The sequence below is a fragment of the Rattus norvegicus genome, chromosome 15, assembly GCF_036323735.1.
Source record: "Rattus norvegicus strain BN/NHsdMcwi chromosome 15, GRCr8, whole genome shotgun sequence".
NCBI classification, from domain to species: Eukaryota; Metazoa; Chordata; class Mammalia; order Rodentia; family Muridae; genus Rattus; species Rattus norvegicus.
The window spans coordinates 6080665-6107849 of NC_086033.1; the positions used below are offsets into that span (position 1 = coordinate 6080665).

The window sequence follows — 27185 nt, forward strand, 5'->3', positions numbered from 1 at the left end:
GTTACATGCTCTGAAAGGGCAGATTGCGTCAGGGGCTTGGCATGGGGAGAAAGATCACGGGACATGGGATGGAAGACATTCTTCTGCATAATAATTTTATTCCCAGATCCATTCCTGTGACATACATTCCCATTTCCTAGGTTTTCCTGTTTCCCAAAAGTCAGTATTTCCCTCCAGACCTTTAATTTATTGGATATTGGATTTCATTTTCTTATTGTGCATTCCTTCCAAGGTGTCTTTCTTTACATATATTCATGGATGTGTACTCACAAAGTCTCTGTTTTGCATCCCTCTGTTGCAATGATCTTGGTAACATAGTTAATCCAGTTACACAGTGAATATACAACTTTAAATGTTGTGCACCTACTTCAGATGATAAACTTCCAAATCCTTTCTCCAAAAAATAACCAGATATCAGTGAGCAAAGAACAACGTGGACGGAGATTGGTCCTCTGCAGTTCCATTAGACGTCACTTCTCTAGTGTCCACCTTCCTGAGTTCCCAGGGCCAGGCCTGAGGGTGTTAGAGTTTGGACCATGATCCTGTATTCATGCCAAATGTAAGATCCAGGAGGTTGGGCAGGGAGTGGAAGGGCTTGAGGTCAGGTGAAAGCTCAACTTTAATAGGTCCAGAAGTTCTGGAGGGAGTCTATTTGGCCTTGTCATCTGTGGCTTCTACGTTCTTGACCTAGTTGTGAGGAATCCATGTTAAAATTCCACCTAACCTCATAGCTGTAAGAGTGTAAAACATCGCCACGTAAGTTCATTGCAAATTGCTTTCATTGTCCTTTCGTTGCCCACTACCACCAGGTCCAATATAGGGGATATTGTAGATAGATTTAGAGGTTCACTGGGTCTCTCTGATAGTCAAAGTAATAGACTTTACAGAGAACTGGACAGACAGGATTTCAAGAATAAAATAGTTGAAGAATTCTGCCAACCTCTGATCTCTAAGACTTAGAAGCAATGGGGCGTGTATTCTAAACATAATATTATAGGGTTCAATCCCTCCTTGTATGGAGTACAGCAGTCCCAAAATAAGAAAAGAGCCTTTCCACCTTTCCTGGACTCTAATGAGAGTTTTCTTAGTGTCTCCTTTAATGTCTTGTTCATTATTTCCACCTACCCAGAATTCTGCACAACAAAGACTCCAAACTATTCATACATCTTTGACTGTTATTCATAGGCTTTGGCCATGAGAGCTGGGCTATTATAGGACAGCATTCCTAGTCAGTGGCAAAATTAGGAGGAAAGTTCCTAGCAGAGCTTTCTAGTTGCTCTATGATCAGTTTCAGTCCGATGTAGTGAGCTTCTACTCACCCAGAAAGGGTATCAATAAAAACAAGCAGGTACTTTTATCTGACTCTAGGAGGCCATGTGTCAGTTAATTCAGGTTCCCATAATTTATCCTAGCGTTGGCTACCTGTATGCAATCCTTTCTGGGTAAATGATCTCTGTTTTTTATTTACATAGGTGTAAATGTGACATCTGGCTTTGACATCTCCTTCTACACTGTCCAGTGTATGTAGGCGTAACATACCTTGGTGTTGGCAACTCAGAGAGTTCTGTGGACCCAAGACAAGTAGTCTGGTAAAGCTGAGTTACCAGAAACCTGCCAATTCTTTCTGGAAGAATGATCTTTCCCTCTGGTGTTCACCACTAACCTCTGGCCTCAAGCTATCCATTTGATTCTTTTGCATCCTCGCCTCTTAGTTATACTCAAAATACACAAGATCTAAGGCACAAACCACATGAAACTCAAGAAGGATGACGAAAATGTGGATGCTTCACTCCTTCTTTAAGGGGGGAACAAAAATATTCACAGGAGGGGATAGGGAGGAAAATTTTAGGGCAGAGAATGAAGGAACGGCCATTCAGAGCCTGCCCCACATGTGGTCCATATAGATAGATAGATGGATAGATAGATAGATAGATGATAGATAGATAGATATAGATATAGATATAGATATATAGATATATAGATATATAGATATATAGATATATAGATATATAGATATATAGATATATAGATATAGATATAGATATAGATATAGATATAGATATAGATATGGATATATATCCACCAAAACTAGATAAGATGGATGAAGCTAAGAAGTGCATGCTGACATGAACCGGATATAGCTCTCTCCTGAAAGACACAGCCAGAACATGTCAAATACAGAGTCAAATGCCTGAAGCGAACCACTGAACTGAGAACGGGACACCCATTGGAGGAACTAGGGAAAGGACTGAAGGAGCTGAAGGGGCTTGCAACCCCATAAGAACCAACCAGAGCTTCCAGGGACCAAACCACTGCCCAAAGACTACACATGGACTGACCCTGCGTAGGTAGCAGTAAATAACATTGTTGGGGCAACACTGGAAGGAGAAGCCCTTGGTACTACCAAGGTTGAACCCCCAGCGTAGGGAATGTTGGAGAGGGCAGTAATGGGGGTTGGACAGGGAGGGGACACCCATTTAGAACGGGAAGGGGAGGGGTTAGGGGGCTGATGGACAGGAAACCAGGAAAAGGAATAACATTTGAAATGTAAATAAGAAATGCCCAATTTAATAAAAATGGGAGAAAAAGAATAACAACAAACAAACCAACAGAACAATAAAGAAAATGTTCCAGGGGCAGTGCAGGGGAATAGTGGTGAACAATAAGGGGGATGTATAGGGGATACACATATGGAGAAGGGAGAGGGAAGGGAATGGGGGCTTAAGGATGGAAATAAGGAAGGGGAATAACGTTTGAAATGTAAGTAAAGAAATATACCTAATAAAAAATTTAAAAATATCGTTCCTCCAAAATTGCTGGAATTAAATAAATGTGCAGTTATAACCGATGCTTTATTATAAGGAATGCAGAGGCATACAGCTCTGTGTGTCCTGGTCGCTTTTTATATTCCTATACTGAATGTTTTTATTTCCTCTAATGTATTAGAGAAATACTTGTGTTTCTCCTTTGTTTGTCACTATAAAGGAAGCTAAATTTGTGAGCACAGGGATAAAGCAAGGATAATTTTCATCATGTATGTGGGATCCACAGAGCACGATACACTGTCTACATCAAGAGCACAGTTTCCTGTGCAGCTCTGGCTGCTGTGAACTGATGGTGAAGCCTAAGCTGCATGAGACTTGCAGAAAACCACTGTTGCCTTACACTTGTGCTGTTACAGGAGGAAGAACCACACACGACTCAGGACGGTCTTGTGAGTGAAGGGTTAAAGGTCACATTTTTATTTATTGGCAAAAATTAATTTATTCGAGAACATTTTAAAGTGGGGAGTCAATGAGTTCAATGTATATAGCCTTAAGAATATAGCATATTAATTAAAAAACTAAAGTTAACAAATAAATAACAAAACTTCAAACGTAAACAAATAAAACCAAATGCATAAAACCAAACTTCAAACTAAAAACAAATATAACAAGTAAATTAGTCAGCATTCAATTCCTGCTGATTCTTCAACATATAACTCCAGCCTGTTGCTGGCCTTGCAAACACAGCAGAACGGCAGGTAAGATGGTAAAAATCTCCTCAAGATGAATGTAGACCTGCCTCACTCGGAGTGGTTGGTTGTTGATGGACAAGTCGTCAAAAGGTTAAACGTGAGGCGTGTTCCAGGCCACATCTCAAGGTCTTTCAAATTTAGCCCAAGATTGGTATGGTTACAAGGACTGAGATGTGGGAGGTGGTGTCAATCTTTGCACCCTCAGTGCTCCTGGTGGACAGTTCTGTCTCTGAGAGCTGTAATCCTGCTCTGTGCCCTGGGAAAGCTTCTGCTGCAGTGTTCAGACCTAGGGGTGGAAAAGGCCTGGTGAGAACCTGCCATGTCACTTATCCCATACACAGCAGCACAATTCAGCAGGATAATCCAGGATGATCTTTCATCTGAGGTCATTCTCTCATGCCCAAGAGAGAAGGGTAAGAGATCCCACAGGCCTGCATATTTTCCCAGCTTTTAAAACTGCTAAAAATTAAACAGTGAACAGCAGATAATTCCAATCATACGTATACATTATATTTTAATATCATGTAGCAATGTCTCAATGTCAGATGAGGAGAGATATGAACAAACTAGAAAACAATAGGAAGGCCTTGGAATCTGGCCATCACTGAAATGAAGACTATTATTATTCCTCCAGTGCAGGAATATGCCTGGGGTCCACATGACAACCTCAATATCTGCAAAGACCCAGAGAAACAATATCTCAAGAAGTACATGCACACTGAAGTGATATTATACTTGGCAAGAATATGCTGCATGGAAATCTTGCCGAGGGTAGGCATTGAAGTCCAAAGGAGATACTCATGCAGAAAATAAACTATACCACTCCTTTGTTTATGTGTATCGTAAAACTATTTGTGGGGAGACCTAAAGGCACTGGGCTCAGATAATACAAGAGAGCACAGACTGGAGGGATCAGTACACAATATCCAGAATCTCTATGGATCACATACACTTCATGGACGGAATTTCTTTTAAAATGGACAAGAAAAATATTCTGAGCTGCTCCTAGCTGACAGGTGCTGAGAACTATGGAGAAAGTCACACACCCAATAAGACAGTTTATAAGTACAGGGAATCTACTTGGGTCCTCTCATCCTGTGCTTTCAAATCCTCTCATTGACACTGAAATGATGCTGCATCTTCTCAGGCAAGGCCTTTTGCTCAGTGACCAGTTTTTGCTGATTCAGGGGGTCCTGCAGACTTTCCTCCATTCTCTCCTCATCCTGGTCATTAGAAGATTATATTGTCCATGGAGACATACATGTATACAGACACAGACAGACAGACACCCAGACATACACACTTTTGAACTCACCCAAATATATTTGTTCACATATACAAGCAGAGTATTTTGCAGAATGTGGTTAGTTTCCCAGTTAATGGTAATAGAAGGGTTCACCCAGTCTACTATTGTGGCATAAAAAAAAAAACCTGGAGTGGGGTAAGTACACAGTGAGCATAGCCTAAAGACAGCTCAGCCAATAAAGTGTATTCCCATGAAAATCAGAAATTAGAAATGTGACATCTAGGCCTGTTAGCCAAGCCTGCTTAGCAAGGTCACAAGGCTGTGCACAGGAGGCTGATTTCAGGAAACAGAGCACTGGGGGGGGGGGGCAGGTGAGCCTCTTCAGTCCTCTGGCCCACTGTTTCCCAGTGCATGCAAAGTGAGCTGCATTTTCCAATATGAGGTCCCTTTACCATACAGTACCTGACAGGGGAAACAAACTACCAGCACAAACAGCTAGGAAATCTCTATAACCACAATCCAAGGTAAAACTTGGACTGGGATGCTATCAGATATAATTCCAGTAAGATAAGGCTGACTAATTCAAAGCCAAATGCTGGCAGGTATAATCAAACTCAGCCACAGTCCATGGAAGGGCTGGACAACATTGTACCTTTTCACTTTCTGACTGGTGGACATCTGGATAATTTTGCTGCATGGCTGCTCTGAGGTGAACCACTACAACACTAATGTGCCACAGTTTCTCTGCTCACACCTACTTCTTGTTCTGGAATCGCTGTGTCAAAAGGTTGAACTTTCACAAGAGTTGTACATGGCTTCTCACAGGGCTACCCATTTGACACCTCCAGCAATGTCTGAGGGTCATCACTGTTCTAAACCCTCCTTACAGATGATTTTCACTCAGATCAAATGATTTTGAATAACAATGGTTAAGATTGCCACAACACAACACAGGGTGAGTGCTTTGGACGATTTTAGCCTAAGTTTCTGTCTGAGGCAAAGATGTGATTCCACCTCAGCATAACTCCTGGACATCTTCTGCTTGCAGATTCAACTCTAAGCAAATTAATCTTTCAATTAACAAATTCCAGGCCAAACTCCAAAGCCAAGGTATATTCAACCAATTAGGCCAATCTGGAGAGAAAGTGGTGGCAGGTAACGATTAACATAACCAGGATGCTGAGAAGACACAACAAGCCACATGACCTTCCAGTGTTACTATACACTGAGAGCAAAGAAGGCAGAAGAGCCCTCAGTCATCAGTTTCCACACTCAGGTACATGGATATCACACAGCAGCCTCTCCTCACATCCCTGTACCCTATTCCTGAGTTTTCTCCAAGTAATATCAATGTTTATGAATAGTTTTCCCAGTGTAAATAGTTTGAATAGTGATCAAGACCCCATTAAGAACAGTTTAAAATGTAATTGGAAAGATTATGTTTTCTCTTCTTCTTTCTCTCTCGGAGTGTTTGTTTGTTTGTTTGTGTGTGTGTGTGTGTGTGTGTGTGTGTGTGTGTGTGTGTGTGTGTATACTTTTACATGTTTCTAAATATGCACATATAGACTTATACAATATATATATAAATATATATATGTGTCTGTGTTCAGAAACTTGATGACTTCACACACACATGTGAAAAAGCACACATATACACACACTTACATATATAAGACCCCCATATCACAAACAATTAAAACAAACAACTTCCAAAGTACAATATGCACCATAGTCATAAACATGATCACACATATATGTACCCACAAACACACAAAAAAACACCCCCACACACAGAGTCAGAGAGAGATGGAGAGAGGGAGAGAGAGAGAGAGAGAGAGAGAGAGAGAGAGAGAGAGAGAGAGAGAGAGAGAAAACAGAAATCATAAGTGAGAAGCAGAAAAGAATGGGGAGGCCATCATGCTGGAAGAACAGTTGCTGAATACAGATTAGGCAAAGGAAATGTGTCAAGTGAGAGCTTAGACATTGCTCTCCATCCCTTATAGAGTAAACCTGTGTAGGGAATGCACTTCTTGGGCACACTAGGTTGAGAGAGCTGGAGAAAAATTTCCCTCTAATCCTCACATATCTCACACAAACCCTCACCCTGAGAGAAGTCTTTCTTACATCCCTGTTCATCCAGTCAGCTCCAGGACATAAGCCACAGGAAAGAACACTAAAACACTGACATAAAACAGGACGGACAAACTGCTTCTCAAGCTCTGTCACTGTAAACCACGATTTGGACAGGCAGAAGGGACCATTTTCAATGTACAGGGAAAAGGAGAGAAAGTCCACAAGCCCCATCATGACTGACAATGGGAGCCATTCTTTTGGCAATTGAACTGAACTCTAATCAGTTCTGTGCACTACAAAGACGGCTACCACATGGCATCCCGCTAGCATAATGGCATGTAAGTGTGCAGTGTGTGATCAACAGATCCCCCTTAAGGAAATGCATTTTCTAGTTGAGCAGGAGGATTTGGTTGTCAATCCTCCAGTTTCTTGCATGAAGCTAACATCACAGAAAGTTTTGTAAATGTTCAAAGAGATGAACAACTGGATGAGACCTAGGAGAGTGTCTGGATAAGTTGGAGAAGGTTAAACTGGTTTGACTTGGTTTATGCTTAGATATCAGGAGTACCTGCCCTTGATGCTTCATTCATCCTACCTGAGGCTGCTTGATACACGGATTTTCATACTGGCTTCCCCACAGATCCTTGTTGTTTCCTTAATGGACTCTTCCAGTGCAATCTGTTCCCATAGAAGCTCCCTGTTCTCATGCCGTGCTCTCTGGGCATTGTTCTTCAGCTCAAACAACTCAGTTAGGAGGGGGCAGAAGCTGCGGCTGAGACACAAAGAAAAAATGGTGACTCCCAGTCAGTCTCCAACTTCCTCCCACGTCTCCAAGTCCATTACTCCTTCTTGGGTCCTGATCCAAAGAGCCCCAGATTATAGTCCAAGTCCACAGTAGCCATGGAGCATGACCTAGAGACAGGTCAAATGGAGAAAAGAGCCACATTCCAGAAGACTCAGGGCACTTCTCAAAAACCTGACACCATTGATTCAAGTTTTTCTCAGAAGAGGACTTAATCCCTATGTGTGCTTACTTGTCCATTTTATTAGAATGTCGCTTGGAGGCCAATCTTTCTGTGTCCTGTGTGTCCTAGAGCCTTCCTTAGACACAGGCTTCCTGGTCTGCTTTAAACACTATAAAGCCTGATCCTCACTTTACTTCAAAGATAAGAATGGGCTGACACATGCTGTGCCCTGTGCTGGGGTCACAACCTTGTAAGTTACTCACCAGTACCAGTCATTTTCCAGTGTGAGGTGTGTACATTTGACCAAAGCTCTATTGACCTGCTCGCTCATTTTCTTCATGTCGGTCATCACTTCCTCGTGCTGCATCGTGAGCATCTCGGACTCAAAGTTGTTCCTGTGGTAGGGCATGGTCCAAGGATGAAATAACATTATGAATGAAGGATTCAAGAATTACATGAATTCAGACTGAATCCTGAACTACCCCAGCCTAGGACATGCCAAGCCCTTGCTTCTTGGTACTGGGTCCATTTGGTATTTATTAAGTTTATTATTATGAACACGGAGACAGCAGTCCAAGCAAACAAAAGGAGGGAGCTGATTTGCTTGAGCTCCCTGAGGGGGTTTGAAGGAATAGACTAGCTTGCCATGAACATTTGAGGACCCTGTGCCACGATCCAGGCTCCAACTTAAGCCCATGAAGACTATTGTCCTGTTCTTAGGTAACAATTCTCAATCATAGAATCTATTGCTACATGAAAACCCAAAGGAACATGAACAGTATTTACAGGGAAAAGAATTTATAACACGCACCAGGAGATTCCCATGTGCGTCCACCTGAGCAGATGTGAAATGTTCTACTGCTCACAGTGAGGCTCTCACCCTCATCATCATCATGCCATGGAAATTGACACAGGATAATTCTCAGGCCAAATCAGTACATAGAATACCCAGATCTTAAGTGATACACACAAACACACTCACACATGCATACACACACACACACAAACTCACACAAAACACTCTCTCTCTCTCTCTCTCTCTCTCTCTCTCTCTCTCTCTCTCTCTCAAATACAATTAGAATGCCAATTAAATATAAGGATGTGGCATTATCTCCAAATACAATGAATAAAATCAGAGAAAACCAATGATACCCTGTTGTCAGTCCAGTCACACACTGTGAGGCACCAAGTGGGATTGGGCCCCTCCAGTTCTTCACAGGACCTATTGAACCCAAAGCACCTCCACGTCAATTACAACAATGATTGGTCATAATCAGAGCACCTAGAAATTCCCACAAGCCAACACCTGTCCAGGCTACTTAAATCACACAATGAGAGCTCACACACTACTACCCTCACTCCCAGACTGTGATTCAATCAGGCCACAGGCTATGATTTACGTTTGTAGGAATTAAAATAGCCTGTGCCACCATCCCATTCCCATCTGAACTTCACATTCTGATACAATCAGGAAAGTGCTTTTGACCATGAGGACACCCTGGAGTTGTAGCCTACTGCGATGTGAGGACATGTGGATTTAACAGAACTTGCATTGTGACTACCTGTCATTTAAATTCTTTCCCGGGTAATCCGCCAGGATTCTCCTGAGTTCATCTCTCTCCTTCTGCATCTTGTGGAGAGCAATTTTGAGGTTCTCCAGACGCTTCATTCTCTCCTCCTCAACAGGTGTTGTGGAGGGTTGGGATGATGCCTTCTGATCAAACTCTGTAGGTAGATAAACACCAGTGAACAGGCATATATGTGGACACAGTGTCAAGAAAAACTATGCTTACTCTAAACAGAAGTCTGAGGATGAACAGTTCTACAGATACAGTGAATCCCTGACAGAGCAAGAAAGCTATCTTTAAGCTGAACTCAGCTAGTTCCCTGTTCCCACCATCAGAGCCATATGATGACATATGCCATCATAGATATAGACCACACCTCCTAAAGCCATTCCTCTGGCGCTGAAATTCTAAAGCTGGCCTAAACAAGAAGAATTGGAGGACCTTCTCAGCTAATGTCTGATGTGAGGCAGGTAAGTCCTTGAGTCCAAGCTGCTTAACATCTTGAATCCCTAGTCTGTGTGTTCAAGGACAAAGTGACTGAGACCTTGATATATGACCAGGAGAGTATCCCTCTTGGCATCGATTACCCACGTAATCTACAGGACACTGCTGAGAATGAAGTGCTTCAACAGCCGATCCTGAGAGAGACACTTTGTTATTCTTACAGAGGCTCATCCTGGTATTCTTTGACACTGCCCATGATGTTAAAGAGATCCAAGGAAAGCCCCTTGACATATAACAGTTCTTGGTTTTCTGTCAAACTAATGATCAGAAATTGTGTCTGGGTCAGCCATTAGGAAGACTGGGGCTCTAAATCATACGTCCTACTCCTGGAAGGACCAGCTCAAGCCAACCTCCTCCAGGAATCCCCCTTGCCCTGCCCAGTACTCACTTGACCTCCTCCAGGACCTTTCCATTCGTCTTCTTCTCCAACGTGATGGAGGGCTGGCCTCCCTCTGCCTTGGTCTGGTCTCTGCATGGATATGATTGTCCCTCCGAAAGAGACTGAGGATCCTGGAGAACATGCCTCCTCGGGAACCCATTAGAAACTGAAGGGAAATCGCTCAGGCAGTTGGTGTCACCACAACACTGCTGACATCACAGAACATTCTAGTGTCTCCTGGATACAAGAGAATTTCCAGGGAAGACACTACCGGTGATGTCACTGGGAAATGCCATAGCTTACTTGCTAACTACCTCTACCAGACTGGCCAGTTTCTGCAGTGGCTTTTCCAGAGACTCACTTTTGAGCCAGGAACACCCATTCGCACACTCTCCTTCCAGAGCTTCAGAGTTCTCACTCCTTCATTACAACTCAGTTGCTGAGGAGAGGGAGAGTTGTATCCGGGCTTGAAATGGAGAGAACATCTTTGTTAACAGTCAAAGATCTAAAGACCGTGGATGATGGATATTCTTCTCCCTGAAATGTATAAACCCAGGGTCCATGCATGTGACATATAATCCAATTCCCACAATTTTTACTGTTCCCTAGAGTCCAATATTTTTTTTTCCTACACCTTTAAATGTATGCAAGTTGGAGTACGTTGTTTCATGGATTGTGCCTTGAGAGGGGTCATGGTTTCAATATATTCACCCATGTTTTTTCCTGAAATCTTGGCCTTACCATCCCATTTTATGCAATGGAAACTCCCTTTTCCTGGCAAAAAAGCTTCTCAGGTATAGGTCAAACATCAAATTGTAATCTTTCTGTACATTCTGAAAATTTAAAATCCCCAAAAGTGAGGGAACTGAGACCCAAGTGAGAGCCATGGAGGGGCAGAACGCAAAGTGCTGCTGGCCAAGGAAGAGCAGGAGGAAGCAGAGAAGCTGTAGGACATCATGGTGCACACCTGGGCAACCTGCTGTCTTCACTCAGAGGACCTACAGGGTGCTTAACCATCATTTATAACTCGGTATCTGGTGCCTCCTCTGGCCACCGAGGGAATTGCATTCAGAGGAACCACAGACAAAAGTCAGCCAAGAACAATTCACCAAAATAAATAAAAATGAATACATTTTTCTTTCGAAAAGTCTTACAAATGTATGGTCAAGTCAAACAAAACCCAAGGAAACACAAGAAATGAAATATTTCACAACAACCCAAGAGTGCAAGAAACAGCATAAAAGCAATCTCTTAAATCTATAATAATTCTATATGTATTTCTTGAAATAGCAGTTGCAGTAAGCAACCGGGCTGTAATGCTCTTATGAGTTCCATAGCCTCATCAACCCTTGTCACAATCTCCACCTGTTTGATTTTTTCTTAATTACAAATATGTGTGAGTTAGAATCCTGAGTCTGTCTGGGATCAGACTGTAAACTGTAGTCAATGTAACACTGGCAATCATTAGCCAAAATCTTTAAGTTTCCCTCCTAACACCTGAGCACAGCCATAACTTTGGAAAGCAAAACTCACCCTCCACCAAACTATCTATCCTCCAAAATCCAGTCTCTTCAAAACACCAAGTCCATTCCTCATGCTATAAAGTATGACGGCCAAGCCTGGCATATGAAGGAACGATAGTGCAGGCTCTAATACCGAACCAAAGAGACACTGCCCTAAATTCTTTTATAAGTCCTGTTTCCATGATAAGAGTTATAGTAAAGTATTACCCAACCTAGACCTGTTTCCCTGGGTTGCCTCATGCCACGTGTTGTCTAGAATGACTCCTTTTTTAAGCCAAATTTCTGTTACCAATGTTACAAATTTTTAACCATACCCAATAACTTAAAAGCCAGTAACCTATAGCCAAGACACGTAAAGCGTATTATACATTTAAAACCAAACAGAAAAAAAATGAAGTGACTACACATATCTTTACTATTTAGATCAAACACAATTTTTACTTTTTTAGCTGTCATTTTAAAAGAAGCACCTTGTTACGTGTTGAATCCAATAATCACAGTCACAGATTTCTCTAAGAGAAACAGACACCAGCTCCCTTACCATAGAAGTTTTGAAGCTGCTGGCACCTTTAAGACCAGCTAGTGTATTTAGTCTATTTAATCTATTTAGCCAGCCCCCTGGGGAGCTTCCCCAGTGGACAGACCTAGGCTCCTAGCTACATTCCTCCATTGAGGCCTGATCCAGTCAGGGACATGCATAATAGTTAACACCAGAGATAACCAGTTATCTAGGATGCACGGCTCCAAAGGTCAATTGAAACGGTTTTTATTTATTTGTTATTTCTTGAAAGGACTTAAAACTTAATCAAGGGGAGAATCAACCAGCATTTAAAGTTTTCACCATTTTTTCTTTTAAACATGAAACACAAAACATTCAAGCAACCAGAAGAAAAACCCAGACATAAACTGACACCCGTGGATAGCTTGGTGCACCAAGGACAGACAATAGACATAGAGGGAAGGAGCTAGATGGTGTCCCACCAAAGGGACCCAGATATCCTACCTAAAGGACCCAGAACCAGAAATGAGCACTTCTCCAATAGGAGCCAGCAAGGAGGCAGGATGTCCCTAGGAGAGCTCTTAAAAAGCTTAATCTCATTTTCCTTCTTTTGCCAAAGCATCTGTGGAGAGTCTGGGAGGACTGTTTTTCTCAAACCATTTTCTCTCTTGTCTGGGGTGTAAACTGTCTCTAATCAGGGTCCAAAGCCTAAAAGCATCAATGAGAATTGACTTTGCTTCTCTAGATTTTAGCATAACTCTAAAAGAACACATACACAAAAACATTTGACCATTATTACCTTGTCCCTTTTTACAAGGTTTACTCACCACTACCCCAAATCTTTATTTTTCTTTGCATGTGTTTTCAATTCCCACGGTGCTTCTGTATCCTGCTTACTGGGACCTTTCCTGGCCCATTTTCCCCAATGCGTCCCTCCTTCACTGGCTGGTTTCCTGGGACCATCTCGTCAGGTTGTCCTCTCTTTCCCGATCTTGGTGGGACCTCCATTTGATGATGCCTGTGTCATCCAGACACTGAGATTCGGGCATAGGACTATAAGAGTTAAGAAGGAACACACACTCGGGTCATTCGTGTTAAAAGAATGCTATCCGGGCTTTACTGAGATCTCCTTATATACCAGAGGCAAAAGCCGTGGAAAAACAATAAAGCAGGCGAAAATCCCCAACCAGGAAAATAGGAAAAGGGGAAAAATCTGCATCGTGGCAAGTTCTGGCCCAACACAGGGGCGTAAACAACTTCTTAACATCAATAAGCTGAAAGGCTCAGCAAGAGGACTGGGTGCCATGGAAGGTACTGGCCCCAAATTAGGGGCCTAGAGCAGCTGCCAAAGGTGTAAACAACTTCTTGCCATAGCAGGCTGAAAGGCACAGCGAGGGGGAAGGGAAACACTCCAAGGTATGGCCCAACAGGCTAATATAAAAATGTATTTGAAAAACTAAAACACTATATTTCAAGAAAAATAATTAAAATGTGCTACTTATCTAAGCATAACATTCATAATAGAAGAAACTTAAATGACTGAGAAATTCATAAGAAATATTCAACATCCTAGTACATCACACAAATGCAAATTAAAATTACTCTGAGATCACTTTTCATATTTGTCAATATGACTAAGGTTAATAACACGTGTGACAACTCAAGCTGACTGGGTTATGGAGCAAGGGGAACATTCATATTCTCCTGGTGGAAAGGCAAACTTCTACAGCAACTTCGGAGATCAGTATGATGGTTCTTCAGGAAGGTGAAAATTGTTGTTCCTTAAGATACAACTCTAGGTCTCATGTCCAGATGTTGATTCATCATAGAATACAGACCTTTGCTCAACCATGTTCAGTGAAGCTCGTTTGTAATACTTAGAATTTGGAAATATTTAAGTTGTCCCTTAACGGATGACTGCATAAAGAAAACGTGGTGCATTTACAGATTGCATTGCTGCTTAACAATTACAAAAGGCAAAAGGAAGCATGCAATAGGCAGGACAATGAATGGATCTAGTAAAAGTCATTCTGGATGCGGTAATCCAGGCTGAAAAAGACAAATGGGATACATATTCACTTAAATGTGGATGTTAGCTGTTGATTCTTCAATCTGTGTGACTGTATGATCAGTTTAGTGTGAGGGTCTAGGGACGTGGGCCAGACTGTCCTCATTTAGGGAAGTACAAGTTCACTCATGGGTTGCTGAGGGACACTGTCAGGGATAGGAATGTGAAATGTGAAGAGACAGGGCGAGGCAGCAATGGAGGGAACATAGAGAGGGACAGCTAAAATGAGGCACTGTATCGAAGCCTAAGAGAGTAGAAACCCTAATTGCTTTTTAAATTGTTTTATAAAGGTAACTAATGATTTATTATAGGTTCAAGGAGAAAAGTTAAAATGTTGCTTGGGTTCATCTATGTGAAATTTCAATAATAAGTAAGTCACAACAATTATGGATTTTGACTTTCAATGAACCTGCTACAGATAATAAATATCTAGTCCTTATGGAGACGTCTGTTACCATCTATTATACACTAGTCATTTTATTTGTTTACATTTCAAATGTCATCCCCATCATTGATCTCTCCACTTTGAACCCCCATACCCTCCCAGTCCTCTTTGTTTCTAAGAGGGCACTCCTCCATCTACCCACCCACTTCCACTTCACCCCTCTAGCATCCCCCTTCTCTGGGACATCAAGTTTCTACAGGGCCAGTTGTCTCCCTTCCCATAGATGTCAGATGAGCCAGTTGTTGCTACACATGCTCTACACTTTATGTATCAGGAGCCATGGCCAGGACCATGTATCCTCTTTAGTTGGTAGTTTAGTCCCGAGGAGCTCTGAACGGTCCAGTTAATTGATATTGTTGTTCTTCATATTGAGTTCCAAACCCTTCATCTCCTTCAGGCTTTCCCCTGACTCTTTCATTGTGGTCCCCAGGCTTAGTCCAGTGGGTGGCTGTGAATATCTGCATCTGTGACTTGAACTTGAGAGGGTAGAAGGAAGCCTCGGACTCCCAAGTAAGGTAATAGGATGTAATTCTGTATGTGCCCAGAAGATGGCGACATAGGATGGTATTCACACACACTTGTTTCTCAGTAACCTCTTAGTTCTGTTCAGCGTGTCAGGTAAGGTCCGCAATGTGCTCTGTGACTGAAGATCCTTCTGCTTGCTGGAACTCGATCCGCTGCGTGGAATACTCTCGATCGGCGATGGGCGTCTGGGTCGGTGGACGCAATCACTCCAGGAACTGAGAATGAATGGACTGAGTTGAGCAGACATTGAGGGGTTGGCATCTCCAGAACCTGCAGTTTAGCATCCATGGATCCAGGAGAGCACAGTGTGCAGGGCTGAAATCAGATTCTGTAATGGGGAGGAGGGAGAAACTAAGTTTTTGAAGTATTTGTTCTTTTTGAAAGCACAAAGTGGGAGATCAGTCAGTTTTCCTCTTTTTGCAACATCTTACTCTGACCTACAGGACATATCCTGGGGTATATTGCTTTCCAGATTCAATGGGCTTTTCAGAAATTCCAGTTTCCTGAAACAGCATGGCCCTACTTTGGTGTACTGACTGGTAGGAAGTGGAAAGGTCCTCTGAGGGGCAGATGAGGATCAGAATATGAAAGGCCAAAAGAAGACGAAAGACACAGTTATGAAAGGAATGCTGGTGGGTACAAGGCAACAACAAGCATATTTCTCAAAGCCCTGTTTTACTGTAGTACTGTGGGAAGCATAACCACAAGCTAACAGAAACAAATTGTTAAAATAAACAATGCATTCGTTCCCGTTCCCCAAACTTCTCCGTTTTTTTCCACCAAGGTAAATAGAAATTTAAACCTCAAGTACACCTTCTCTTATGGTTCCATACCTCAGCAGGCTGAAAAATCTGCCAACAGGCCTTGACCTACCTTGAGTATGCCCGCAGGCAGACCTTTTCTTTCTTTCTTTTCCTCTGTTTGAGAGCAGGAGCAAATGACTTTATACAGTGGGCGATTTCCATTATCAACAAACAGAAATTTTCCTAAGTCATTAAAGCTAGAAAGCCAGTCATTGATGGGCTGGTGCGGTAAGATCATTCTAACTAAACTATCCCATGGGGAAAAGTAAAAGAGATAGCCACACCTGTGTTTAGGAAACGAGATGTCCGAAGGTGATTTGAGTACGGGTGCTGAGTGGGAGAGAAGAGGTCATGAATCTAGCTGGAAAAGCCCACCCCACTTTTAGATGTGTTTTCTTTCTTTTCTTTCTTTCTTTTTTTTTTTTTTACTTTTCTTTTTTTTCGGAGCTGGGGACCGAACCCAGGGCCTTGCGCTTCCTAGGCAAGCGCTCTACCACTGAGCCAAATCCCCAGCCCCTAGATGTGTTTTCAAAAGGCATGCAATAGAAATTGAACTGCAATAAAAGTGTGTCAGCAAATGTGCTCTAATGATAGGTGATTAGGTTTTGGGGGCCATATTGACACAGAAACTGGATTAGTGGTAATATCTTGGGAAGTAGCTTGTGTTACAAGGAGAACTTCAGTTATCCCTTGCCTAGACCATCTACTGTCTTCTCTTCTCTTTTTCCTCTTTCACTCTTCTACCTGGGCTGATATAGCAAAAGGCACTTACCAGAGACAAGTCAAAGGAGAATTAAGGTGAAATCTTTAGCCTGTTTTCTTGGAGACACATTGGACTGGAAAGGCTGTGAGGGAACCAGGCGGGAGGAGACTGCAAAGGGCAGAAGGAAGCAGTGACTGCACTGGTCGTGTTTCCCATTCTGTCACAGAAGCATTTTAAGAAAGGAGGGTTCCATTGGCTCAGAGTCGGGAAGCACAGACTCCATCCTAGAAGGGGTGAGTGTAGCCGTGAGAGGTGCAGTTGGTAGAAGTGGACTGGCTGGCAGGATGTGAATGAGACTCTTTCCATGTGGGTGGAGCAGGGAGCAGAAATAGGGAAATTCTAGCTCTTAGCTTCCTCTCTGTGCCATTCAGTGCAGGCACCTGGCCTGAGAGTTATGGTGTTACCACCATTCAGAGTGAGCTTTACGTCGATTCTCTCCCCAAAACCCCTCAGAGCGACATTCAAAGGCCTGCTTCACTAACACACTAGGCAATTTTTACCTTCCTTAAGTTGTCAGTGACCAGCAGCAGAGCAAGGCAAGAAGGTTGCACGGCCATTTAGAGGGAGGAATCAAGGAGTGGTATCCGTGCAAGCCAGAAGAGACCTACAGGAAAGCTGGACATCAAAGAGCCACACACATTCTCTCATGGATTCTCATGGTTTTCCCAGGGTGAGATTCAGATGCATGTGGTAGTTACAGGCATTTCTGACTGAAGCCGGTTTTCCTATGTGACATTAGGAAACAGTTGTAATAAAAGAAAGTTTCAAACACCAACCTGTTCTGACTCTGATGGCCCCAAGTCTGATACTAGGCTGGAATTCTCTTCATAACTTTCGATACTTTTGAAAATAAAGGATAGATAGTATAATGTACTCTAATCCTAAAATACTGTGAAATATGTATTTCATAAATATGCATTACATGATATTCAGTTGAAATTGCTGGGAATTGTACTTTCTTCTATCTATAACTGCTCTGCTCTGGACAGAATTACTAAAGAATATGATGACTTGGGCTGTGTGTGTCTGTGTGTGTCTTTGTGTGTTCTGTGCGTGTGTTTATGTGTGTCTCTGTGTTTCTTTAGGTAGGTATGTGTATTTATGTGTTTATATATTTATGTGAAAATGGAGGCTCTGTCAACTTATGGTATTTTTCACAGTAGCTATTGTCCACCGTGCTTTATGAGATGAAGTGTTCGTTATGGCAGATGGAGTCAGAGAGACTACAGAAAGATCAAAGTATGGGGCTGGGGATTTAGCTCAGTGGAAGAGCGGTTGCCTGGCAACCGCAAAGCCCTGGGTTCGGTCCCCAGCTCCGGGGGTGGGGGGGGGGAGAAAAAGAAAGATCAAGGTATAGAGGAAGGGGCAGGGAAGATATCACAGCAGTTGAAATCACTTATTGTTCTTCCAGAGGATCTGGAATTGGTCCCTGGTAACCATACAAAGACTAACACCAACCTCGATAGGCAAAGCTGTCTCCCAGATTCTGCCCACACTTGACAACCTCGTGATGCATCCACCCATACAAAAGGAAAAACACAGATCTGTGTCTAGTGGCTAATAGTGACATGGTCTATCTAATCTGGAGGGGAGGAGGGTGGCAGCCAGCAGCAGCAGTGGCAGCGACAGGGGCATCCAGAACACTCCAGGCCACCACCGTCCCCACCACCACTTGTATGGGTGGCTTTAAAGAGTTGAGTAAAAACAAGCTGGTAACCAACCATGGTTGAAGGGGGATTTGATCCCTGTGAATGTATTTGCTCTCATGAACGCGCTATGAGAAAATTCATCAATCTGCTCCGGCAGTCCCAGTCCTATTGCACCAACACAGAATGCCTTCGGGAATTGCCAGGGCCCTCAGGCGACAGTGGCATCAGCATCACTGTGATCTTGATGGCCTGGATGGTGATCGCTGTGCTCCTCTTTCTACTGAGGCCTCCTAACCTGAGAGGCTTCAGCCTTCCTGGAAAGCCCTCCAGTCCTCACAGTGGACAGGTCCCGCCAGCCCCTCCTGTGGGCTAACATCCTGGTGTGGGAAAGAGCGATTGTTTGATGCCCTGCACGACCGAACGACTGAAGAGAACATGGCATTACCTGTCTCTCCTTTTCCGTCTGCAGTGTGGATGGTATTGTTTTCATGAGCTTCTAGAAGTTTCACTTGCCAACTGCCTTTGTTTCCTGTGTTGCCACAGTCCTTGTTTACAGTATACCCCAGTAAATGATTTCTTTGAAAAGTCGAGGGCTGTGTTGGTTGGCCTAAGCTTAAACATTCCACTCGTTCTCCCTGGAACCCTGACCATAGCGTCTGTGGTGGTTTCTGGCCCAACTGAAGGAAAATTAAGGTTTCTGCATTTAAGTATTTTAAGTGGTTTGGATAGATTTTAATTCTTTTCATAAGGTATATTCTGGTTGTCTGGTATGAGTGACAGAGCCATGCTGTAGTCACTTTACTGTGGCAGTTTACCTGTGGGTGGCAGTTTTCTGTAGTCCTTGACACTGATACTTTAGATCATTTTCCTTACAAAGTCCAGCTGGCTTATATGGCTAGAATAGGAAAATTGATTTGGTTGTTTACTGATTTTTTTTAATTACCATTACAAATTTCTGATGGTAATACTTTAAATAAACATGATTGATTAATATTTTTAAAAGAGGTAAAACACTCAGAGACCTAGAAAACCATGGATGGGTTCCTCTTTAGTCAACTGGAGCCACAAAAATGTCAGAATCACACAGCCAATCAGAATTCACCTGAAACCAGACACTACAGAAATGGTCTCATTTACATAGAAAGAAGTGGCTGATGGGAAAGGATAAGCAAAGTTGCTCAGCACGACCATGAAAGGACTCTTCACAACTGGGCATAGTGACTCCAAGTGCCAATTTCAGTGCTTGGGATAAAGAAGTAGGTAGATTCCTGTAGGATCAAGGCCACCCTGTTTCACCCAGCAAGTCCATGATGTTTAGTTCTGCCAGATTATACTGAGAGGTCCCGTTTTTTTCCTTTTTTTTTCATACTTTTTACTTGTGTGAGTATATTGTAGCTATCTTCAAACACACCAGAAGAGGGCGTCAGGTCCCATTGCAGATGGCTGTAGGTAGCCATGTGGTTGTTGAGATTTGAACTCAGGATCTCTGGGAGAGCAGTTGGTACTCTTAATCCCTGAACCATCTCTCCAACCCCTGACAGATCCTGTGACAACATACTGACTAAAACTCTTTATACATTCCTTCAAAGGGTTAATATTTCCAGGCTTGAGTGACAATGGTGCATTATAACTTAGATGAAGTATATCATAAGTGACACTGGTCTCAGATATTGAAGTGGTGAGTAAACGATCAGAAATAGAAAGACGCCGCAGGCCACTGGATATCTATGCAGGATAGCAATAGATGTAGTTGCACTTTTTACATAAAACACACAGAGCTTTCCAAACCTATTTACTTTTATTTTAGTTTGTTTAAGATTTATGACGTATACAGCATTCTGCCTGCATGCATGCTTACAGGCCAGAAGAGGGCGCCAGATCTCACTATAGATGGTTGTGAGCCACTGTGTGGTTACTGGGAATTGAACTCCAGACCTCTGGAACAGTAGCCAGTATTAACTGTGGAACCACCTCTCCGGCACCATTACGTCTATTCTAATCTGCCTGGTGTCTCCAGTAATTTTCTTATGAATGTTCTCTTGGCATGATAAAGTTTGGTCTTACCCTGTGCGCTCAGAAGGGACACACATCTGCAATGACATGTTTATTTGGGGTTTTGTATTTGTAATCCAAGATCTTTTTGTTTGTATTTAGCATGGAACTATCTATGTAAACAAGGATGTTCTACTCCCTGCCTCTGCCCTCCTGCTTGAACTCTTGAAGTAACAGTGGACCACCACCATGAAAGGCACTTTCTTCTTTGTGTCCTAAATCCACAAACAAGCAATTATGTTTGTTACTAGGGCATACTAGGGCATTATGAAATATGCTATCACCTTAGATGGTTCATGACATGGCGTATAGATTAACAACTTGTAGCTGGGTATTTCGAGGCATTGTTCCATTGGACTAGACAGAAGACTCTGGCATGAATTTTCTACACTTGATCTTAGCCAAAAGGCTGAGAAGCGATGAATTTTCTAATGGCGTTACGTGCCCTATCATTTTTCTGAAAGTCCTTTGGACTTATGCCAGAGTGAGGGATGTGCACGAATCTCAGTGGAAATTAAGTGTCCGTTTCCTTTAAGGCTGAGGTTGGGTTTCTTTTGAGAGTGGAGTGCTTGTGACTGGGATGATTCAGGAATCCTCCAGCCAAGGCAACTGTGGGAGAAGACATCCCTCAGGTGCACTGAATTCTCACTTCCACAAGGTGGCAGCCCATACCTAGCAATCCATATCCACATTTCTTCAGGACAAACACATAAGGGCCATTTGGCTAGAAGGGGTCAGAACAACACCACTCTTCTGTTCCCCTTTTATTGAGCAGTAAGTGGTGATCGCCCTTAGAGACAGCAGACTGCTGTGGTCAGAATGGAGGAAGGTGATAATTTAAGGCCTGTCACTGTAGGAATGAAAAGTTGACATTTTTATCTGCAGATAGTATAATAACATTTATGAAACATTTATGAAAATCCAAGGATATAATCATTAAGGAAAAATTTCAAGCTGCTTGCCCATTAATTATTATATATCAATTGTATAAAAAAATCAAAGAAAAGCTATTGCTAAGGAGTACTGATCAAAAAGACTGCATATTTTTATTTTTTCATTTTAATTTGGTTTCAAACAGTGTGTGTGTGTTCCTACATTTTAAACTGATGTGAACAAAGAGCAACTGTCCAGAGGGATAAAAAGAAATGATAGAAGAGGTGAGGAAAGGAAGGACAATGGTATTGAGAGGCAGAGATAGGCACAATATATGGTATATACATATATGAAAATTAGACACACACACACACACACACACACACACGTGCAATAGCAGCAAGGTACTCAGCAGGTAAAGAACTTGCTGCACTAGTGTGATTATCTGAGTTCAATACCTGGGACCCATGGTAGAAACATGAACTGAAAATTGTAGCATGTATGTGCACAGACACACACACATATCCACTGACAAAGAAAGCTTTGAAAATTATAAGCATTTGACTTTAGAGGCAGAAGGATCAGGAGTTGGAAATGAGGTCACCCCAACATTCACTCACCTCAGAAAACCCAAGAACCGAGATTGAGCTAAGCTAATGAGTCCGATTAAAGTGAGGCAAATGTAAGAAAAAAGAATTTTAATGTGCAAGTATGCATGGCATAAACCACAACAAATATTAGGTTAGAAATATCAAATTGCGGGCTGGAGAGATGGCTTAGTGGTTAAGAGCACTGACTGCTCTTCCAGAGGTCCTGAGTTCAAATCCCAGCAACTACATGGTGGCTCACAACCACCTGTAATGAGTTCTGATGCCCTTTCTGGTGTGTCTGCAGACAGCTACAGTGCACTTATAATAAATAAATGTTAAAAAAAATGGCTGGAGAGATGGCTCAGAGGTTAAGAGCACTGTCTGCTCTTCCAGAGGTCCTGAGTTCAATTCCCAGCAACCACATGGTGGCTTTCAACCATCTATAATCAGGTCTGGTGCCCTCTTCTGGCCTGCAGGTGCATACATGCAGGCAGAAAGCTGTATGATATATACATAATAAATAAATAAATAAATAAATAAATAAATAAATAAATAAATAAATAAATAAATAAATGTTAAAAAATATCAAATTGCTGGTCCTTTATATTAGTTGAAAGAAAGAAAGTAACAAAGAAGCAAAAAAGAGAGAGAAAAAAGAAACTAAACGACAAACTTATGAAGGGAGGTAGAAGCCATCAAAATGAGGGCAGGGAGTGAAAGAAAATGGGCGGGGTGCCATGCTTGAAGGAGGAAAAGACTCTCTGGTCTGATGAAGCTGACAAAGGTGGTGCCTGCAGGTCCTTCACAGGCGCTTTGACCCTGCCGGCTCAGCTTAGGCACAGTTGTTTGTCCTCTTGGATCCTGTGCGGATTCCAGGTAAGGCGGGCAGTGGGAGAGCCAGGTCTCCAGCTAACTGGCTAAGCTGCTGTGCTTCAGAGCACAGGGTGCCTTGTTGCAGCTTGAGCAGGAGCTCCTGAGTCTGCACAGCCGCTGCACAATGTTTCCACCACACTCCTGCTTTCCTCCCCTGTGAAATCCCCTCTGGAGTCATGTTTGCTGCTTGCTGTGTACTGAACTGCTGCCAAAGAAAAACAAGCTCGTTCCTGAAGAACTATTGCTGAACAGGTCCTCTTCCCCCATATCCTAATAACTTTTCTCTTCCATTACCTATGATGTGGGCTACTTATTAAAAGTAGTTTGCAAAAAACTTTGCCTCCATCCTGCTGTAGTAGAAATAAGAAAAAAGCAAGCAGGTCCTTTTGTAGAAAATACTTTATCAGAGGTCTTAAGCTCCTCAGGCTTCCTCAAAGAAGCTCGGAAGGCAATTTTAGGAAGTATCTAATAATATTGCATGTGATAAAAGAAGAGAGGCACTTGGGTCAACTAAAATCCAACTTTATTAGTCTGGTCTCTTAGTCTTCAGTGCATCTATCCAGGCTCTTCTGGCTTTTAGAGTCTCTAGCGAGAAGTGATGTGTAATTCTCATGGGAGGACTGACTGTGTATGTTACCAGTACTTTTACCCTTGCAGCTTTTATTACACTTTATTTGTTCTCCATGTTTCCTGTCTTAGGTAATATATGCCCAGGGGAATTTCTTCGCGACTCCAGTCTGTTTCATACTGTGTGCTCCTTTTACTTTGATAAGACTCTTGCTTAAGTTAAGGACATTTTCTTCTATGATTTCGGTTGAGAATGGTTTTTTTTTCTTGTTTTTGGTTTTTATTTTTGTTTTTTTTTTGTCTTATTTGCCTTTGACCCAAGTTTATTTTCATCCTTCCTTCAGACACACCAGAAGAGGGCATCAAATCTCTTTACAGATGGTTGTGAGCCACCATGTGGTTGCTGGGAATTGAACTCAGGACCTCCGGAAGAGTAGTCGGGTGCTCTTAACCGCTGAGCCATCTCTCCAGCCCATATTTTCATCCTTCCTATATACTTTATTGTCTTTATCATTTTATTATTATATTTGTTATTTAGCAGAAAAATCCTACTTCTTGCATGTTTTCTCCCAGGATTCTCTTCCTTCCTTCCTTCCTTCCTTCCTTCCTTCCTTCCTTCCTTCCTTCCTTCCTTCTTTCCTTCCTTCCTTCCTTTACTTTTCCTTTATTCCTTTCCCCCTCCACTCTTTTCCTCCCTTTGGATTTAAGATTTCCTCTATCTATGTATCCATTCCTTCTATCATCTCTTCAATGCCTGAGGTTCTCTATTCCATCTGTTGGAGTCTGTTATTAAGGTCTGCCTCTGAGAGACTATTTGAGTTCCTACATTTTACTCATCCACATCTCTCCCTTTATGTTTCCTTCATTCATTTCCTTCCACAGTTAGTGTTTTCACAGATTTCTTTATTTTTCTCTTTAAAGACCTCTATGATATGTGCAAATGCTGTTTTACAATCTTTTTTTATTCTTGTTCTTCAGTCATGTTGACATATTCAGGGCCTTCTGTGATAGTGTTGATGGTTCTAATAAAGATTTTAATGTCATGGCTGTTACTGGTTGTGTTTCTATGCTGGTCTGTAGGTATCTGGGCTTGGGAAGATTGTAATTCTAGGTGCTAGATCTGGTTTTGTGTGGTAGAAAGTATTTGATCTCAACCATGGATTTCTGCCCATACTTTGTCCATTTAGTTTCTGGATAAAAGGTGCACACAAGCTTTATGTTTATGATAATCCATAATCAGGACAGGAACTGAGCAGATAGCTATCCTCTGTACTATTATGCATATTTCTCCAAAAGTTCCATTGTGTAATTTGCCATGGTTTTGTCTGAGCTGCTTTTCACTCCAATTAGCCCACTCACAAGGTTAATTATTTACAGACTCTTACCTCATGGTGGCTTCTCCTCTATTTACGTTCTTCTTTCTACCCCTGTCTGTCATGGTCTCCCCCCACCCCCAAGCTGGAATCACCAGGGAACACCTGTCTTAATTCTGCACAGCTTTTGACTATAGGCATTTTTATTTACAATTCAGAAATAACTTGTTGGCAAGGCCACATAAGAGTATGCATTGGTGTTTTCTTTCTTTCGTTTGTTGTTGTTGCTATTTTTAATTTGTCTTTGTCTGTTTGGTTGGTTGGTTGGTTTTTTTTTTTTAAGATTTATTTATTTATTTATTTATTTTTATTTAGAGAATACTTTATTAGTTTTTGTAATCAAACCCACGTATATAAGACCTTACATATTTAATACAGTGTGTTACCCCTGTACAAATGGAAAAAACTTAAGTTCAACATTTCTAGACCAATATGGCTGTTAATTTCTGTACAGTGCCAACTCAACACAGTAAACGGGGATACTTTTTTCGAAAGTTGACAGCACAGGTAAAGTTTCAAAAAAATCAAATTATATATCTGTATATATATATTTATATTTATATAAAAAGACCAATAATAGCAGTGTGTTATGCATCAACAGCAGCAACAGCTTTTCCAGGTTCTGCAGTCATCTGAACAAAACTGTAGAGACATCCAGCACACTCCATTAAAAAAAAAAAAAGTAAAAAAACAAAACCCGAGAAAACAGCACAGTTCTGTTACTCTTGTGGTACCTGGCACCATTTTTTTTTAAATTAGCTTCTCAATCATCATCTGGAAAGAAAACATTCTGAGCAACATCATTAAAAACAGCTCTGATAAAGCACGGTCACTACTACGTATCATAAAGCAGGTACAAGCTATTTTACATCCACAGAGGTATGATACAGTACTGTCCTACATCTATAATACTAGAGGATACAATTTAAAAGGCATTATTTGAGACTTGATTCTACTTTTCCAGCAGAGGGCCCAAAGGATGGTGTGACACAGCTTTGTAAAGAAACATACTCTAGACAGGATTTCCTTTCACTAGTGGCACACTTCTAAGGATTCATTCTCTCCATGAATGTCAGCTAAAACCGTTATTAAAAAAATGAAATATCCCTAGAACAAAACCGTATAACCACCGGATTCACATGAAGATGACCTAGTGGAGACAAGCTGGACCTCACCTTACCAACAAGCTATCAAATCTGTTATGTTTAAACAGTGAGACCTCCAAGGAAGGAGATGCCAAGTAGTGCTTCAAAGCTTCGGACCACAATCAAACACAGCATCCTTTTCAACAGAAGCAGAAGCTCATCTGAATATGCTCATGGATGCTGACATCAACATTTAATCATCTCCTCACTCATCCAGGAAGAGGGGGAGATCAGTTACTACTGTACTTTAATGTGTTCAACCAAATCACCATATTACAAAAATAGCAAGCTGCCATAATAAAAAATAAGGCTCCTCTATCCAGCACCAGATAGCATCATTTTACTTTCAAGCCTAGAAATTGCACACTTGTATATAAACCAACCGAAGATGAGGATTGAGAGTTCATCTTGGTGGATTTTTCCTTTGATGAATATGAAGTGTCCTTCCTTATCTTTTTTGATGACTTTTAATTGAAAATTGATTTTATTTGATATTAGAATGGCTACTCCAGCTTGCTTCTTCTGACCATTTGCTTGGAAAGTTGTTTTCCAGCCTTTCACTCTGAGGTAGTGTCTGTCTTTGTCTCTGAGGTGTGTTTCCTGTAGGCAGCAGAATGCAGGGTCCTCATTGCGTATCCAGTTTGTTAATCTATGTCTTTTTATTGGGGAGTTGAGGCCATTGATATTGAGAGATATTAAGGAATAGTGATTATTGCTTCCTGTTATATTCATATTTGGATGTGAGGTTATGTTTGTGTGCTTTCATTCTCCTTGTTTTGTTGCCAAGACGATTAGTTTCTTGCTTCTTCTAGGGTATAGCTTGCCTCCTTATGTTGGGCTTTACCCTTTATTATCCTTTGTAGTGCTGGATTTGTAGAAAGATATTGTGTAAATTTGGTTTTGTCATGGAATATCTTGGTTTCTCCATCTATGTTAATTGAGAGTTTTGCAGGATACAGTAACCTGGGCTGGCATTTGTGTTCTCTTAGGGTCTGTATGACATCTGTCCAGGATCTTCTGGCCTTCATAGTTTCTGGCGAAAAGTCTGGTGTGATTCTGATAGGTCTGCCTTTATATGTTACTTGACCTTTTTCCCTTACTGCTTTTAATATTCTTTCTTTATTTTGTGCGTTTGGTGTTTTGACAATTATGTGACGGGAGGTGTTTCTTTTCTGGTCCAATCTA

The 27185-nt window shown here is 41.8% G+C and overlaps 2 protein-coding genes across 2 annotated transcripts; one reads left to right on the forward strand and one right to left on the reverse strand.

Moving 5' to 3' along the window:
- Positions 1-3210: 3210 nt before the first annotated feature.
- Positions 3211-10468, reverse strand: LOC134481937 (disks large homolog 5-like). Its single transcript, XM_063274755.1, has 5 exons — positions 10262-10468; positions 9364-9526; positions 8065-8196; positions 7432-7608; positions 3211-3803 (listed from the first exon to the last, which is right to left on the reverse strand). The coding sequence occupies exons 1-5, from the start codon at positions 10410-10412 to the stop codon at positions 3719-3721; spliced, it is 708 nt and encodes a 235-aa protein (XP_063130825.1). The 5' UTR covers positions 10413-10468; the 3' UTR covers positions 3211-3718.
- An 8132-nt stretch (positions 10469-18600) lies between these two features.
- Positions 18601-18900, forward strand: LOC134482248 (small integral membrane protein 14-like). The gene has a single exon (XM_063274941.1). It carries the CDS (start codon positions 18601-18603, stop codon positions 18898-18900), a length of 300 nt encoding a protein of 99 aa, XP_063131011.1.
- The last annotated feature ends 8285 nt before the right edge of the window (positions 18901-27185 follow it).